General features: G+C 54.6%; 1 protein-coding gene and 1 long non-coding RNA gene across 9 annotated transcripts in view; both read left to right on the forward strand.

Moving 5' to 3' along the window:
- The first annotated feature begins 1,779 nt into the window (after window positions 1-1,779).
- On the forward strand, window positions 1,780-6,012 carry LOC306811471. 3 transcript variants are annotated; one of them, XR_013776676.1, is made up of 4 exons: window positions 1,780-2,419; window positions 2,546-2,691; window positions 2,924-4,119; window positions 5,728-6,012. It is a non-coding gene; the product is annotated as an uncharacterized lncRNA (long non-coding RNA). The 3 variants fall into 3 exon arrangements; XR_013776677.1 differs by lacking the exon at window positions 5,728-6,012 and having other exon boundaries at window positions 2,924-4,940; XR_013776678.1 differs by lacking the exon at window positions 5,728-6,012 and having other exon boundaries at window positions 3,882-4,940.
- Window positions 6,013-9,025: 3,013 nt separating this feature from the next.
- TBX4 (T-box transcription factor 4) overlaps window positions 9,026-17,971 on the forward strand; it is a 34,813-nt gene continuing 25,867 nt past the window's right edge. Inside the window, exons 1-3 of one of the 6 annotated variants that reach the window (XM_079325197.1) lie at window positions 9,026-9,603; window positions 14,122-14,280; window positions 14,995-15,089. In XM_079325197.1, coding sequence (XP_079181323.1) covers window positions 9,592-9,603; window positions 14,122-14,280; window positions 14,995-15,089 — 266 coding nt within the window. In that variant the 5' untranslated portion in view covers window positions 9,026-9,591. The other 5 variants (XM_079325200.1, XM_079325201.1, XM_079325202.1 and 2 more) reach the window with 5 other exon arrangements.

A 17,971-nucleotide genomic window follows, 5' to 3' on the forward strand; every position in this document is an offset into this window, starting at 1 on the left:
CTTCCTAGCTGCACATGTAATTCACTACATTAATCTTCCCTCAAAATCTGCTCCTTCCACAAAGCCCCTCTGTATTGATCCAACAAAGACAATTATATATTATGGGAGGGAGGAAGAAAGAGCTGAAATATTTGAGATTGGCCCTTCTGGGGGATTTATTACGTGTCTGAACTATAGTGTCTGCCTATTTTTTATTCTAAGCCTCTATGACAGGGGTCATGTCTTCCTCCATACACTGTACAGTGCTGTGCACAGTGATGGGGCTCTATTAAATGCTCAGGATGATTAATCACAGCCTATAAACACACTTCTGGTGTGTTTGGGGGCATGCACACGTGTGTGCATCAGCAAACTGCAGCAACAGGTACTGCCTGTACCTGCCCAAAGCCCTGTAGGGTCCTGAGCAGCCTGGCCTGGCTGTGGGGTGTTCTTTGGGATGTGCAGGATGTTCATCTGGAGATCTTGCTGAGCTGGATTTGTTCTGGGTCTCTGCTTTTCCCAGCCCAGTTGGTTTCACTGATCTCCTGAGCAGGACATGTCCCAGAGGTGATGCACAGCAGGAGTCTGGGGGATTTTCTGGAGATTCCCTGCATGGGAGCCCATCACCCTGTGCCTCTGGGCGTGGAGATCCAGGCTGTAGGATGCAGGAGGGATGCAGGAGGAGATGCCCTTTAGGAGAGGGATTATATTCCCTCTCCATCCACACCCCAAAACCAGCAGGCAAAGCAGGCAAACTGAGAACCTGAGAATGAGAAAATAATGAATGAGCAGGGTGGATGTTTGTAAATGTGTGTGAGATTAATGAGCAAAGGCTTCTCCATAACACAGAAGGCATGAAATCAATCCCAAGCTCTGAGAATAATGAGGGAATCAATAGGATTACGGGGTTAAGGCTGGAGTAAACCTGAATGACAGCTGCAAAATAAATTTTATTTGGAGGACGTGGCTGGGGTTAAATGAAATGTAATAAATAATGTAAAGCATTTAAGGGGTGGGGAAATGGTCCAGAGATGTAAGGAAGAACAGAAGGCCCTACAGTCACTAAATCTGACAGTTTATACCCACAGCATGTTTTTACAGGGAGTGATGAGTGTGACACACACCCTGCAAGGGTCCAGGACAGGGACAGGAGCAGAGGGGTGGCAGTGGTGCCACCAGGACCTGGGGCTGCACCAAAGCAGGACAGGGCTGTGAAGGTGTGAGCTGCAGTCTGGGATGCATTCAGTGTTTACCTTGCATGAGCTGCAGGTTTGTGCATCCCTTTCCCCTGCATTACCCTCGATGTCTAACTGTAAAAAGCCAACACTGCCTCCATCCCATTTCCCACAGAGCTCCTGGAGCTGCTGCATAGCACAGTCTGCCCAAAGCAAGGCTCACACCCATGCTCAGATCCTCCTGTGGTCACTGCAGGAACAGGGACCTTTCTGGGTGCAAGAGCCTGAAGTTTTTCCACTTTTGTCCCCATAGTGGGGATGTCTCCTGCTGCTCTGTACTCCACAAGGCACATGATGTCCTGCTGACCTTGGTTTTGAGGATAAATCCCTGCAGGTGGATGCAGTGATTTCAGGTGATCTCCACTTTCTCCTGGTGATGCTTTGGAGCATGAAGTTTTGTGGAGCTGCTGCTCCCTGAGAGTTCGGACACTTCCAGTGCCTCAGTGAAAATTGAGCTGCTCTGAAAAACCGGGTGGGTGCCAAACCAGTGAGAAATTAAACTTTTCCAACATGATTAATTCCTGGTCCTGCCCCTCCCTGGTCTTTCTCAGGAAAGATTTGTGGTCAGTTCTCTAGAAGCAGAGCCCAGCCCAGAGAGGAGCCAGCTGCTTCTGTCCCCCAGGAAACACACATCCCACTGCAGGAGGAGCAGCCCCGAGTGGGGACGGGACAGCGGGGATTTTGCTCTTGAATCACCACATAAACAAACTTCTGCTTCTTTCTGGGGTTGATTCCCTCGGATGCTTTTCCAGCAGGTCACCCCGAGCCCCGGGCTGGTTCTCCCGGTGGGATCGTGCGTGTGCGGCTGAGCCCGGCTGATCCCGGCTGCTCCCTGCGTTTCTCCAGTCCTTAAGGGCATGACTAATAGAGCTGTCCTGCCTGCATAATGCACGCTGACAACTGCGAGCCTTAGGGGAGGCGAGCACAAAGGCAGGGAGGGCAGGGAAATCGCTTCCATTTGTCCCCTGGCCAGCGGATGGGTTTTCCCTGTGGAACATCCTTGTTCGGTGGGAGGCTGGGGAGCTGGACTTGCCTCCTGCCGCCCTTCCTGGAGCTCTGAGTGTCCATCTGCCCATCCCAGGGCAGCACAGGCTCAGTGTGCCTTGTGTAGGGGATGTCCCTGAGCATCCTGGCCCTGCTGTGTGTTCATGGCACCGCTGGTGCCACCAGCCCCAGCTGTTGGTACTCACCCCACTGCTGCTCAGGTGGGTCCCCACACATCCCTGTGTGTCCCCACCTGCCTTCCACATGAGACCTTTCCTCAGCAGGATGAAGAAAAATGCCTTTAAGTTGTCTTTAATAGCTCCTGTAAATCTTATTTTATGCTACAGCTAAAGACACGTTTATTATCGTCAGAAAGGAGGAAGAGCTGGTGAATCCCTGACTCGCCCCAAACCAGGTGACCTGGGAAGAACAGAGGGAGAAGATTGAGGGCCAGGTTATCATTCATCATTTGGGGACACAGCAATGACACCAGGTAACAACCTTGGGCTGCTGATGGGGTGCAGATCCCCATGCCTGGGATGGGCTCAGGGAATCCTGACTGCAGGAAATGTGGATCAGGCTCAGGAAACAGACTGGGGACACTCATATCCAAGAATCCAGGTGCTTGTTTTCCTCCAGCACCTTCCATGCCATAACAAACCATGCAGGCTATTTATTTATTTATTTATTGAATGTTTTATTTAATATTTTAAACCATTGCACAGGCAACCTCAATCCCAAATCCCAGCCCAGAGGTCAGTGAGAATTGGCCCTGCACCTGCAACCTGAAACCAGCTCTGCCTGGCTGGAGAGTCTCATGCTGAGCCACTAATGAAGGGTTCAGGGGGTTGTTTTTCTTTTCTATTTTATTTTGAGACGCTGTTTTGAAGTGCACGGCCAAGAGTGGGAATTTCACAGGGTAAACAGAAAAGCTGCTCTGAAGTTATTTATTGGTTCTGTTTTCCAGCACGTGGACTAGTATTGATTTATTTTGCAGTGTCTCCAGAGGCTTCTTCAAGGTTAAAATGTAGACATTGCATGTTAGGCTGGACTAAATACTGGCAGGAAAACACATTTGGCTCTTTTAATTGGAAAAACATACTCCTTTGGTCACCCTGAGGCCAAGGCTCTGCCATAGCAGCATGAGGAGGGCAGGGGAATGCAGACAAGTGCAAGATGCTCTGGTTCACACTTGCTTGGGGAATTCAGTGGGGGCACAAAGGTCCCCACAACCAGCTCTGGGGTCCCACCAGGCCCAGAAAGCAATTCCTCGAGGGAATGTGGGGGCCAGCAGCCATTCCAGGTGGAGAAACTGGGTATGAGCCTCCTGCTGACCAAAGTTACACTTTTTATAGGAGCCACCATGGCCAAGCTCAGTCCCAGCTTCAGTTTTGCCTCTGTGAGCAGCTCCCAAACAGCACCAGGGGCTCCCACAGCCCAGTGGGGACAATGCTGGTCCCCAGCAGGGACTCATCCCAAATGCAGATGCTCCACACCAAAAGTAGGAGAGACTGACACACCCAACTTCAGACCACTACACTGTTTTCTTTTTCTGTCCATACATTTACAACAATTATTCAGCTGGAATAGGGGATGGAAAAATAATTCTTCATCCCCAAGAAGTGCTTACATCCTCAGAGTGATTTCCAGTCTCTGTGTTGCTCGTGGCCCTTTCTTTGGCAGGTGATGGGGCTTGCCCCAGGCGGTGTCAGGGTGGCTGCTGCTGCCACAGGATCCCCTTCCCCGTCATTCCCGAGCCGGCAGCGACTGCGTGCAGCCAGGCTGGAGGTGGGGAGCTCTGCTGGGAAGGTACAAGCTGAGGTTTAGAAATCATGATGTGTGAATTGAAATGGGAAGCAACGGATCTCGGGAATCACCGCAACTGCTACAAGGTGTTCCTGAAGCTGTCAGCAAGCCATGGGTAAACACGGCGCTCCAGCCAGCCCCGCTCGGAAAAGAGGGAAGCTCGGGGGTCCCGCGGGGTGAACCCCAGAGGGGCACAGCGTGGGCAGGGCGGGAGAGGAGGAAAGGGGCTCGGGGTGTGCGGGAGGAAAGGGGCTCGGGGTGTGCGGGAGGAGGGAGCCGCTCTGGAGCGGAGCCCTGGCTGCGCCGCTCGCTCCTCGTAACTCATCGCGGAGACACCGCCGTGGGGAGCCCGGGCTGGGCCCGGCCAGCAATTTATGGCTCCGGGGGAAACGCGGCAGCCGGTCCGGGAGCAGAGCAGCGCGGCGAGGAGGGTGCCCAGCTCCTTTCGCTCACACCTTGACTGCGCTCCCTGTGCCTGCCATGGTCACCCCAGGGTACGGCAAAGATGAGGAGCCCACGTGAAAAACCTGCCCTGCTCATGGCACAGCTCCTGGCACAGCGGGGATGTCACCCCTGCCCATGGGGACACGGTCCGGGTGCCATCTAGGCGCGCAGTGTGAGCTGGCACAGAGGCCACGTGGAAGTGGCCACGGCCCCAGCACAGACATGTGGCCCTGATTGGAAAAAGCTGCGTGACCTGGGATGACACGGGCGAGGCAGCGCAGCCCCAGCAACGCCCCCGATGGGTCGGGAGAGCAGCATCGCCGCCCCCGGAGCGGGAGGAAGGGCCCCTGGCTGACAGAGACCGTGGGACAGGGTCTGAGGGGCTTCTCATGGCTCCTCACGGGCTTGGAGTGCAGCTCTGCTCAGTGCTCCCAGCCGTGTGCTTGCTCTGTGCTCCAAAACTGTAAATCGTGCCGTGCCTCAGTTTCCCCTCTGTGCCCTTGCCTCCCGCTGCGCAGAGAAATGTCCTCAGCTTTGGTAAATTCTGGGGTTAAGTTAAGTGAGAAAAGCAAAATTGGGAAATTATTTTTGCAAAACCTATGCCAAGGTCCATCAGCGCTTGGTGCAGCCATGCAGGGAGGAGTGCGGAGGGTCCCAATTTTGGGGCTGAGCCCCCTTGTCAAGGATGCTTGGTCCATGTTAGCCTGAGTCTTCCCACAGTGCCAGCCAGCACTCTCAGCCTTCCCCCTCACTCACAACTCAAAATAAATACAGAGAGTGAACATGACCTTGAGTGTATAGTCTAAAGCTTTTAAAACTCTCCTCTAATTCTTTTAACTTCCCGCACATCTATCCTCTGCACCAGCCTCCTCATTTCTCTTTCTCTACAGTAAACTTATACCCTTTCTAAAGTGCCCAGAGAAGACGCTGCAGATGAAATGTTGCTTTAGCTTAATTTCCTATTCCTAACATATGCTTTAATTAATGTCATTTGCTTTGATTTGCTGCCAGCATGCCAGTGCAGCACTTCCTTCGTTTTGCAACCTTAACCATAACCTTGTGGGAATGAGGATCAGGTGTTCCAGGCTGATTTCATCTGGTTCAGGGCATTTATCTCCAGCTCTGAGGCTTTTCTGCACTTTGTCGGTGGCACCACCACAGAGGCAAAACCACAGAGTTCTCCTTGGCTGGAGGTGCTGAGAATGTGTTGTACGTGAAGGATGCTGGTATGGAAGGCACTGACCAGCATTTCTTACCCATATTTTTTTACATTCTCTAGGTTCAACTCAAAACAGGAACATGGGAAAATAGGAGAGAGGGGATGGACCCAGCCCCAGCTCCTGATTTTTGTGCCAAGATCAGAGAGAACCATCCTGCTGCTGGCTCTGTGCCTGCTGTCCCCATAGTCCCTGAGGCTCCCTGGCCAGTGCTGGACCCCACTGGCCAAGGTGCTTCCTCAGGTCCATGTTTCCAATCCAGGCAAGCATTTTCCAGCCATTTACCAGCATGGAAATGGATGAATATCATGTAGCAGAGGTGGGGAATGACCTTGAGGATGTCCCAGAGCAGCCAGGCCAGCCCTGTGACCAGCTGGCAGACCTGCAGCAGCCTCATCACCTGGGGCATCCCTCTGTAGCTGTGGCTGTGCTGAAGTTCAGAGGTGCAAACCTCTGTGAGAGCATGTCCTGCTGTCCCCACTGCTCCTGCTTCTTCCCAGATTTCACCCTGTTGGTTTATGACAGGTGCAGACTGATGCTGAGGATCACAAAATCCCTTTTTCATCCCTCTCTGCTCCCAGTGCATGCTGAGACACTTGTGTCCTTCCTCCAGCAGGAGCTGCCTTGTCCTCTCTGCACCACCAGGTCAGTGCTCTGAGCTGTTGTGTGAGAAAAAAGTCCTAATTTGAGAGATTCTTCTCCTGATGGAGCCAGCTTGGTCCCTCACACAAGCAGAAAAGCAGCAGGAAGCTCCCCAGGACTTTCTGTAACTGCTTTGCTTGAGAGCAGCGCCTTGCACAGCGGAGCCTGGAGGAAATTTTAACAATTGTCTGTTCTGGCCCCAAATCACTGGCACTTGTATATAGCAGGCCTGAAATGGCCCCTTTCCCAGACAGCTCCTTAAGCAAGGTTTTCCTGTCTCTTTATTTAATGAATCTCAGCCATCCTTTCTCTCCTTGCTGGAGCCAGAGGCAGATGCTGCTCCAACATTTCATCCCTCCCCTCTCTCCAGTTTCCCTCCTTCTACCTGCAGCAAATTTGAGATCCCACAGCAATTGGTGTCCCAGGAGAAGAAAATTCCCAGCTTTGGGCTCTATCCCATTTGGCTATCATTTCCCTTCCTGTTTGCTTCTGTTGAGAACCTTCCCCAGGAATAGGAATGTGGGGTCTTTTTGCAGTTCTTGTCCCTTTACTGGGGGAGAGGGCAATGGTACCCCTGAGATTGAGCCCTGCTTTCAGGAGGGAGGAAAATCCCCAAAATGGAGAAGAGCATTTGTCCCAGGCCTGGCCCTGCCCCACTGCAGCCCAAGGAATGTGTTTCACGTCAGTGTCCAGGGAGTGGGATGAAGGAATGGGAGGGATGTGACTGAGCAGGGATCGAGCTGCCACATCCCAGAGGCTGGCTGGTGGTGTGTGCTGTCCTTGGAAGCAAAACCCTTCCCCAGGGTGGCCCCTTTCCCCCAAACTCCTGCTCCCCAGATCCCCACAGCTCCCTTGCTCTCTGCTCTCTTCTGCCTCTCACCTCGCCTTCCTCCAGCCCGTTGTGCCGCCTCCTCTCCAGCAGCTCCACATCCGGATGAGTGTTTGTGCTCTGCTCCAGCCTCTGCGCTGCTCCCTGCTCTCCTCTGCCCTTCAAAATCCTGGCTCTGAAAGCCTCACACCCCTAAACCTGCCCTGGGTGATTTAGCCAGGGTGGATCCCTGGGGGGGTGATGCACTGCTCTCGTAGGCATCTGGCAAGGGTTTAATCCTCAGGGCTCCTGTTTACTCCTGGCTTAGTGTTTTCTGTTCCCTCCCCATAGCTCCAGTGCTGAGCCCTGTTTTGACCCCTTGCCACACTGTGGGTCTGGCCCAGGATGAGGCAGAAAGAGGAAAGGTTCCCTCTGGGCAGCACCGTGGGGGACAGGGACTGGCCAAAGAGAGCAGCAGGCTCTGGTGGGTGTGAGGGCTTGCTGTGCTGCCTTGCTCAGGCTGTGGTCAGCTCTGATGTTTGAACAGGATTGTTTGGCCCCACTGGCCCTGGTTGCTCTGTCAGGGCATCACTCTGTGCCACACTGGGGACTTGGACCGTGTCTATGCCCAGCTCCAGGGCAGAGACAGAGCTGGCAGCTGGCTGCCTTCATTTCTCCCGCTGGGAATTTCTCACCCAGACCAGCATTTTCCTCTGTTTGCCCTGGAGGACAGTCATTTCCCATAGCAATAACCTCCTCATCATCCCCAGCACAAATTGAATAATCACTTTGGGCAGGACTCTCCCAGTCCCTCATCCCTGCAGGGTGACAGATGGATGATGCCAAGGACCCCGTGCAGAGCCACAGCACGTTCCCCTGCCAGGAGCTGGGCTTTGCAATACCTTAAGGCAGTTTCTGGTTTTGATTCAAGGCTTAAGACAAGCCTCTCCTCTTTTCTTCCTGCCTGGTGACAAGTGACTTGCCGTGCTTGGTGGGTTGATGTGCCTCTCATTTCTGCCCACAGCCCAGGTGTTTCTCTGGAACACCAGGAGGTTCTGCGTGTCCTCCACCAAGGTCCCTGCAGGACACTGAGCTGCCCTGGGGCTGCTGTCCCCTCTCCACGCCACATCTGGCTGCCACCCTGACCCACAGCACAGCCTGAGTCCCTTCTCTGCCAGGCTGTGCTCCAGACCTCGGTGGTGCCAGTGACCAGATGGTGTGACCAGAGCCCTGCTCTGGCAGACCCTGCTCCTGCTCAGATCCCACCCCACAGCAGAGTTTGGTGGGTGCAGGAAGCAGAGCTGGGGCTGCTGTGGCACTGGAAGCCGGGCTGCAGAGGGATCACCATGCTCTGAGCGCTGGGCTTTGTTCTCCTTTTATTTTTTAAACCATCATTCCCATTCCAGCTCCATCTGCCTGCTCCCATCCTCCAGCATGTTGTAGCTTTAGGGGCTCTTTTCATTAAAATAAAAAAAGTTATTGCAAAATAGATTGAGCTGTCTTTCTTTTTTTTTTTTTTTTTTTTTTTTTTTTTTTTAATGGTATGTATGTAAATCTTGAAGTTAAATCAGAGCTTTGGCTGGGAAATACCACTGGGGACTATCTCAGACTGATGCTCAACAGGGCAGTGATCTCTGGACTATTCATTCTTACAAAGACTTTGCCAAGCTCATAATAAAATCTCTTCCTTCAAAAAAAATGCAGTTAATTTGAAATGTTAGTTTTTTTAGATGCCACTTTAAAAAATAGTAAGTGAACATATTCAAAAATAAAAATCCAGAGCACTTGGACAAAATTAGGGTTAGTTTTAAAAATTAAACCAATTCCACAATTGTTAGCTTTTATTTCTAAAATACTTAATCTTAAAAAAAAAATGTCTACACACATGAATATTCGTTCATAGTTTAATTATTTCTGGATACAGGTTTAACATTGCCGGGCTGCATTTTGCATAGCTTTGTTTGAAATTACGAGGGGTGAATACACTTGGTACCCTGAGACAAAATTAACAAATATCCCCCCGCAAATATTTTAAAACAAATCGGAATATGGTTCTCCGTTTGATTTACCCGGTTCCAGCAGAGTTTGGTGCGAGATTAAGCAGCACATTCGTTTACAACGTTTTAAAACATTCGTTAAAATATTTACTTAGCAGTTTAAAACAAAGCCTTAGAGCCTACAAACGTGCCCAGGTCAGGGAAACACAAGTGGATAATTGGGCTGAACGATTTAGAAGCAGAGAATCACTTACATTTCAAATCGTGCATATTTCCAATACCCCCTTAGTGTATCTATTTTAGGCAGATCCTTGAGATTAAAGGGCTGCACGTCAGCCCGTATCTTACCCACGCTTCCTTGTCATCGTTTCTTTGCGATTAAATTTTGTGTTTTCCTTTCAGCCTAGAAGTGTTTGGTACCAGTCTCTTGGCAAAAGAGCCTGAGGAATGGAAGGGTAAAGAAATATGACCCAGCTGCTATGCACAATGAGGTTTGTAAGTCCTTGTATGGTATAAATAAGCATATTACACAGTTATTAGAAATTTGGCACTGTCGCTGTTTAGAAGCAAGACTCTGATGCTGTGTAATTCCTCCCGAGTCCAGGCATAACTCAGTATTAGCCTTCCATTCTTCCAGCCTTGTTGCTGGCCAAATTCGGCAACTTTTTCTCAGTCCTCATCCATTCAATCCCTTCTCAGCAGTGTAGACCGGTGAGTTTCCTCTCAAGTCAGTAAATCTGTGTCAGCCCACGCGGTGGAGGCTCGGTCCTGATTTTTCCCCCCTCGCTCGGGGCTCTGAGCCGCCGCTGTCGGGGCCGCGCGGTCCCGTCGGGTGCGGCCCCGGGCTTCGCTTCTCCCCTCGTCTCCGTCGTGGTTGGCAGCTTTTCTCGGGGGGGAAGAGAAGCAGGTTTTCTTTGGGGGAAGAAGAGCCACGGAAAGGCTGGAGCATCCCGCGGAACGGAACCCACCCGGGTTTCCCCGGCCCGCGGACTGAGAGTAACTTTGGAGAAAAGCGACAGCAAACTTTTATTAATGGCCGGTGTTTAGGGCCAAGGCATGAGAGAGCTCGGTGACAGTGATGAGTGGTGTGGAGCGCTGGTCCCTGAAAGCGGGGCTTATCCTCCCACTGCTCCCTTGGCTCGGCGTTGATGAGCCGTGAATAGGAGCCACCCTGCCGTCGGGGATCCGGCCGTTTATCTGCCGGGTGATGACAGTCGGGCCGGTTTCGCCTCGCCGTGAATTGTCGGAGCACTCGGGGAGCGCACGGTGCTGCCGCAGCCGGGGGCTCCGTCCGACGAGGGCGTTTCACCCCTCGGCTCGGGGGATGAGGAAATCTGGGCTCTCCCGGAGGAACCGAGCCCGGAGCCCGCTACGGGCAGGTGCTGCCCGGGCTCAGGGCACCTGGACTCAACCGGGGCCGCACGGCGGAAAATGGGCCCGACCCCACCGCTCCAGCATCCCCGTACGCACCGACGGGGAAGTCTGAGGCCGGAAGGAGGCCTGAGAGTCATTTGGTTTGCTTTGATTAAATCCTCCCCACCTGGGATTGCCCTCTCCGTCCTTTTTATTTTGTTCAAGTGGGAAAACCTGCATTTAACGTCGGGAAGCTCAGGCAGCGGCGGGCATTTCCCCTGTCCTTTCCGCGATTGCGGGAGGAAGGACAGAAGGGAGGCTCGCCCAGACAAAGCCGAGCCGCCGGTACCGGCTGCACTGTCACACCAAAACTCACCTTGCCGTGGAGCCCGGCCCCGGCAGCCGCCCCGGTCCCGCGGGCGGCACAGAGCGGGGCGAGCGGGGGGCGGGCGCGGTGCCCGCGGGGCGCGGGGCTGGGGCACGGGACGGGCGGGGAACGGAGAGGGACAGGTCAGCGGCTGAGCCGGGCCTCTCGCTGCCCTCGCCGGGACGGTTCCTCATCCCCAGCCCCTCCGCAGCCCCGCTCGGTCTGTGCGGGGACAGGACGGCCGCAGCTCCCTCTCGCCGCGGCCCGGTCTCACCTGCCCCATCCCGCTGACTCCAGCGGGATCCACTCGCCGCTCCCAAGCTCGCATCCCCCGGCCCGTTCAGGTCCATTTTTTCCCCTTTACTTTTTTCTCTTTCCTTTTTTTTTTTTTTTTTTTTTTTCGGTGGGAGTGGGGAAAAGGTTCATTACGAGGTTGACCCCACTTTACTTTTTATTCTGCTCCTGTTCCCAATTTCGGCACCACGTGACGGTGGGAGTGAGTTTGGGTTTAAATTCACTTTCAAGAAAACCCCGATAAGACCCCTGGCCCGCCGGCCCATGGCGGGGTCCCTGTGAGCCCGGCGCTGCGGGAGCGAGCGGCGCCTCGGCGCCCGCCCGGGACCCCGCCTCGGGTAAGGGCGCGGGAGGGATGAGCAGGGGCTTGGGGGGCTCAGTGCTGTCGCGATATAGCGCGGGGCACGGCAGCTCTGCTGTCGCGACAGGCGGACAGGGGGTAGCGCGCGGCCTGGGCGCGGTTGGGATGTGAGGGTCGGCCCAGCGCTGTGGGGCTCGGTGATCGCGACAACCGAGCTGAAGTGGCCCTTTGAGTCGCGACAGCACTCGGGAGCTATCCCGGGTGTGTTCTCCTCCCGATCTGGGGGTTTAGCGCGGCGGGGGCAGCCCCGAGCAGGCGGTGCGGGTGCCGCAGCGTGAGGGAGCTCCAGCCGAATGGTGTGAGGGGCTCTTCCCTTGCCCCGACGGCCTCGCCGTGGCTTTGTTGTGGCCGCCCAGCTCCTGCCTGCCTTGTGGAAAGGCTCGGGGCTCTGTGTCGCGACATGGAGAGGAAGGGAAGCCCTGTCCTCGTCCCCGGGCTCTCAGGGAGAGCCGCAACCGAAGGCAGGCCTCAGGCCGGCGGGCACGGACGCTTTGGTTGCGGGGCAGGGTCAGGGAACCCACGGGGGCTGTGGGCCCCTCCTGAGGCGGGACCCCTGCCCAGGCGCGATCCCGGCTCTTCCCCATCACCTCTCCCGGGCTGCCCCGGCTCCGGCCGCGGGGTCCCGCCGAACCGGCTGCCCTTCCAAGCGCGGCCTATGCCCCCCGCTGCAGCCTGGGCCTTGCCCGGCTCCCCGGCGGGCAGCGGGGAGCCCCAGGACCGTCGGGGCTGTGAGGGGGCGGTGGTGCCGAGGGTGTCCCCTCTCCCCGGGCTCCTCCCGGAGCACCGAGCGGCTCCGCTCGCCGCCAGGCCCGGCGCAGCGCCGAGGCAGGCCGGGGAAGGCCGCGGCCGGGTCCGGTGCGCGGGGGCCGGGCGGCCGCTGCCCCCGCCGGTGCCCCCCGGTGCGGACCGACGGGCGGGAGCGGGGCCGGGCCGGGCCGGGCCGGGCGGAGCGGGCCAGAGTCGGTGTAAGGGGATGTGATTGACAGCGGCAACGTCAGCAACAGGAGGGGAAGGAAAAGGGAGGGGGGGGGAGACAAAGAGGGAGGGAGTCGAAAGGCCCCAAACTGGATCTTTATGGAACATTTTCCGCCGAGATCAAGGGAAAGTGAATCCGCGCAGCGGGGGATGCTCTGCACGTCGCTGCCATCGGGGGCCGCGGAGCCGCTCCCGGCCTGAGCGCCCCGCGGATGCCCTTCATGCCGCAGCCGCCCCCAGGCCAAGCCCGGAGCCCCCCGCTGCGCCTGCTGCCCCTCGGCCGGCCGTGTGAGTTCCCGGGGTGCGGGGGGAAGGACGGGAGGGAGCGGGGGGTGCAAGGGTGCGGGGCTCCCTGTAGCCCAGCGAGCCCCGGCCTGGGGTGGAACACCGCCGCCAGCCTGCCCCGCTGCTCCCCGCCAGCCAACCTGCTCCGTGCCGGGAGCACCGGTGCCGGTCCTGGCCTGGAGCCTTGCCCTCGGGCTTCGCCCGGACACCTCCCACCTGTGCCCTCCCGGTCACCCGGCTCCGCTCTGCGGTTGGACGCCGGGAAACATCCGCGCCTCGGCCGGGCAGGGGTCGTCCCGTCCCGACACCCCGAGCCGGGCGGAGGGACCGGTGGAGCTCTCGGGGCATTGAGCCCCGTACCGTGCTCCCCGCTCGGTGCTCCCTGCCCCGGGCACTGCGGCTGGTCACTGGGGTATGTGTGTCTGCTCGCTCACAGCCGGGCTGGCTGTCCGGCTCCTCGGCGGGAGCTCTCCCTGCAATTCTGGTGCGGATGGAGCCGGGAGTCCCAGCCCCGCTCTCACCGGAGCTCTGCTGAGGCTGGAGTTTGGGGTGCCAGTCCCGCTCTCCCTGGAGCTCTGCTGGAGCTGCAGTTCGGGGTCCCAGCTCCTCTCTCCCCCTGCACAGCCGCTGTCCCGAGGAGCGGCTCGGCCTTGGAGGCTCAGACCGGAGAGCGGGGCGGCAGGTCCGCGACCAGCGCCGCTTTCGGTCCCCGGGACCCGCACCCCGCAAACTCCTCGGAGCTGCTCCCCCTCCGCGCCGCCTCTGCCCGTCCTTCTGTCTGTCCGTCTGTCCGTCTGTCCGTCTGTCCGTCCATCAAGCGGGGCGGGCGGCCGCGTCCCTCCGCGCTGTAAAAGTCGGCGTTGATGCGCGGCAGCCCCGGCGGAGCTGTCAGGCCTTATCTTTATTGGCTTTTCCCAGTCTCCGTCCAAGTTTAAGAGGGGCCCTTTTATCTCGGAGCCCAGCACTCCCCCTGTTTACACCGGCCGGCTCCGCCGCAGCGCTTCGTCGAGAAGCCCCCGACGGGACGGGGCAGAGAGACCGAGCGGGCCGGGCTCGGACGGGTACCGGAGGGGAGCTGGGGCTGGGGGACTGCGACCACATCAGACATGAGCTGTCCCGGCCTCAAGCGGGAGCGCAGCCACGCGTGGGCGGCTCCACCGCGGGGTCTGGCGGGTCTGGCCCGGTTCTGCCGGACACACCGGGGCCAGCGGTGTCACATCCCGGTGTCGCCGAGTGTCGCTTCCCGAGAAGCGACCACGGGCCGGGCCGGCAGGGCCTGATCTGGCAGGTGGCCGTGCCCGGGGCTGGGCGAGGAGCAGGGGTTGGATGCAGCCCCCAGTGCCGCGAGCTAACATTGCCCTTCTCTCCCCCAAGGAAATGCTCCAGGAGAAAAGCCTGTCTGAAACCGAGGAAGGGTTTCCAACAGCCCCCGCGCCCGGCCATGCGGACACCTCCGCCGGCTCCCCCGTGCTCGGCGTAGCCGGGGGGAGCAGCACGCCGCTCAGCAGCCCGCAGCTCCCCGACCCCGAGCAGGTACGCTCCGTCCGAGCCGCCACCAGCCCGGCCCGCCACCGCATCTCCCCGGCCGCCACACGGGGAGGAAATGCGTGGAAATCTCTTTTTTCTTCACTTCGCTTTAATTTTTTTATTGTTATAATTTTATTTTCCCGCTGTTGGTGCCTACGTTGGTAAAGGGCAAATCCGAGCATCGAAAGCCGCCGCTCCTCTCGGGGCTGCGGCCCGGCGGGGAATTCACTGGGGGTTTTCCATCCCTAAATAAATTGCGGCTTTTGTGCCTTTGCCCCGCGCCTCTGCGATGTCCCCAGCATCCTGCGGGACGCACAAAGAGCGGCCCTGGACGAGGATCCGTTATCCCCGCGGCTGCTCCTGGCCCCGGTTTTGGGAGGCTTAGGGCGCGTGTATCCCTACAGATTTTTTTTCCCCTAGGAAAAAGAAAATATTAAAGAAAAAAAATTCCATTTAGCCGCAGTGTCCTGCCTGGTTGTGAAAGTCTGCAATTAAAACCGGCCTCCGTTTGTTTCTCTTATTTTTGGCAAAGGGCAGCGGAATTTTTGAGACTCCATCCTCCTGCCGCACAGGCTGGTGGCTTCTCCCGGAGCCTCGGCTGCAGCGCGGGCCCTGAGTGTCCCCAACCCCAGCCCTACCACGGCCCTTCCCAGCCCTTCTCGCAGGTTTTCTCCATCGTTTCTTGCTATTCTCATTATTTTAATTTTTATTTTTTTTCAGACAATAGAAAATATTAAAGTCTATCTCCATGAGAAGGAGCTATGGAAGAAATTTCATGAAGCTGGTACGGAAATGATAATAACCAAAGCAGGCAGGTTAGTGAAAATTCCCTGTAAATATGTATTGCTTCTGATCGCTATGAAATGTCTTGTTTGCCAAGACTGGGTTTTGCAGAGTTGCCACAGTCAGTGGCATTTAAAAATTGTTATTGTGATTGCAGATTTTAGTAAGATAATTTTTTCAGTGTAAACTATTTGTGTGTTTGAGTGTGGCAGTCGGAATGTCGATGCAAGAAAATGTTGTGTAGTCATTTGGAACATTCAGTCCCGATTCTCTCTGGTAATGATTTTTTAAAAATTATTTTTTAATTAGGAAATTATGATAATAGTGGAGTTGTTTTTTGGTTTTTTTTTTTTTTTCCCCACAAAGCAAACCCCCTTCCTTTTTCTGTACCCTGCACTAAGACCTGTGCTGGGATACTCTGCACCAAAGTTTTAGAGGTACGAACTTTCTTTTAATCTCAAAACTGAAAGAGAAACGGGTGCTACTTCTGGATTTAAAAAAAAAAAAAAAAAAAAAAAAAAAAAAGTTTTCCCTTGGAAACAAATAGATGTTTTTATCAAATCAGAGTCCCCTCAGTGTGCACATCCAGGGAGGGAGACCAGAGCCTCACAGAGGCTTCAGTTGCCCAGAGAACTCAGCCCTGCATCTGCTCAGGGCTCCTGTTCTGCCCGGGCTGCTCTGGTGGGAGATGGCAAAATTAATGCCAGAAAATTAAGAATCAGAATTAAACCTCAGACCATCACTGGCTGGCGAATCAGATAATTCCCAAGAAATTTAGCAGGGTGTCACTGTGGGCACCAAAGTATCTGCCCTTGGCTTCTGCGGCAGCGGGCTCACCTCGCTGCTGCTGGGAAAGAAAACTTGAGGAATTAACATTTAACTCCAGCCCAGCTGAGTGGTTCTGCCGTGCCCTGTGACCGCTTGTTTTACACCGTGCTAGCGAGCTGTGCAGCCAGACACTCAAATAACGGGCAGAAAACAGAGGGAAAAACCCACAAATAATATCCATTTTTATTTCTCTGTGGTCTCCGAGCCTTTACGAAGAGCAGCCGGGGATGCTTATGGAGTGTGTGTGTGACTTTTCTCCCGTTTGCTGCTCACACTGTGAGACTCAGAACTCAACCCTCGGCACTGGGTTTTTGGAATTGGTGAGCGCTTTCCTTCTGCTTTCCTCTGTCCCGGCAGTGCTGCTCGGTGTAGGAAATTGGACTCCAATAAGCAAGATATTCCCATTATTCCCCCTGGAGAGGGGTTGTATGTCCCGGGAATCTTCCATTTATTTGCTATGTGGCTGTTTATGGAGTGATGGTGCAGCTAACTGTCCTTTTCACACCTTATTTTGGTGTATAAAAATCTCAGGGCTCGTTCTGCAGCGTCTGCTGATGGGAAGAGCCGGGTTCATTTGGATGGGTCTGCTCCCTAAGCTAGCTCAGATCGGGGGATCAAAACCTCAGATATTTTACCCTTAATTTATAGTATCTGAGTGTGTCTGTGAGGAGATGTGTAATATCTGTACCGAATTCTGGACCCTAAGCATCCCAACCGTGCATGTTATCTCTCTGTAACTCCTAACTGGCTTGTTTAAACAGCTCCATATGGACGGGGCTCAGTTCCACATTCCTTGCCCGGTGGAGCTGGCAGTGCACCTTTCAGGAGGTGGGATGGGGGGTAGACCACAAGATGTACAAGAATTTGTGTATTTTAAGCTACCCGAACCAAATTCTCCATTCGCAAAATTCAGTGCAGCTCCACCGAGCTAAAATAATTTAAATTTTTTTTAAGAAACAGTTTTGAATTAAAAAATATAATTAAAGAAGTGGCTGAAATGCTGACGAATAACACGGAACAAAAGAACCTTTTTTAATTTTTTTTTTTTCCCACTGGGTTCAGCTGCAAAAATACAGGACGAGGGCTTTTTTAATTGGTGTTTTAGCAGCGAGGCACGGCCTCGGAGCCCCCGCCGGTGCCAGGACCCGGCTCGGTCCCCCCGGCTCGGGCTGGGCTCTGCCGCGGCACCGACAACTAAAATACACCAAATAATTAACATGAAAACGGGCGAAAAATCAAACAACTTAAATGCCGTGGTGCCTCGAGTGTGGGTTCGGAGCGGTGCCACGCGTGGCCGTGCTGAGGGCAGGGCAGCCCCACGAGCTGCAATCTGCTGCTAATCCCCATGCAAAGGACAAAATGAAAATTATTACTTCATGCAGATTTTATTTTACCCAAGCTATTTAAATAGAGAGTCGCAATAATAAACCTCCTCTTGAGCCAATTAAAAAAACGATGGTTAATGGAGATTTGTGTGCACTTGCATTTAGCATTGGGGGGGTGTGGAAAGAGGGAAAGCGACTAATTGCAGGCACTAATCAGGACTCTAATCCCCCTCCCAGCAGGCACAGAGATGCCCCTGAATGCCGTTAGTTGAAATCACTTAAATGTAGGTCTGTCTGACCTCAAGGGGCACAAACGAAAAGAAATGGGAGCCTGATTTTTAAATTTCAAACAACAACAACAGAAAAAAAGGAGTAACTTTAATGACAAGTTCACTCAATGGAGAGGAAATGTAAAGCTCAGCGGAAGCGTTAATTCCATGGCAATGGTGTAAAATAGCTTTTTTTGTATAAACAAGGCAAATATTGATAACTTAGTTGGGGGAGAAAGGGGGAGTCATTTGTTTCGTTCTTTGTAGAGCTCCACAGAACGAGCCAACTATAAATTATCGAGAATTTAGGGCTGAGAATTACTTTAGGGGATTATTACTCCCTCTTAGGACTGATCTGTAGGAGATATTAGGAGAACACAGCAAGCTCAGCATTGAAATAGAAATCATGTTGTTGCCAAGAAAATTTGATTTATAAAGTGGAAACATCTTTAAAATGCACTCGCTATCTTTTTAATGTCCGACTGCTTCATT

Source organism: Erithacus rubecula, assembly GCF_903797595.1.
Source record: "Erithacus rubecula genome assembly, chromosome: 22".
Classification (NCBI taxonomy): Eukaryota; Metazoa; Chordata; class Aves; order Passeriformes; family Muscicapidae; genus Erithacus; species Erithacus rubecula.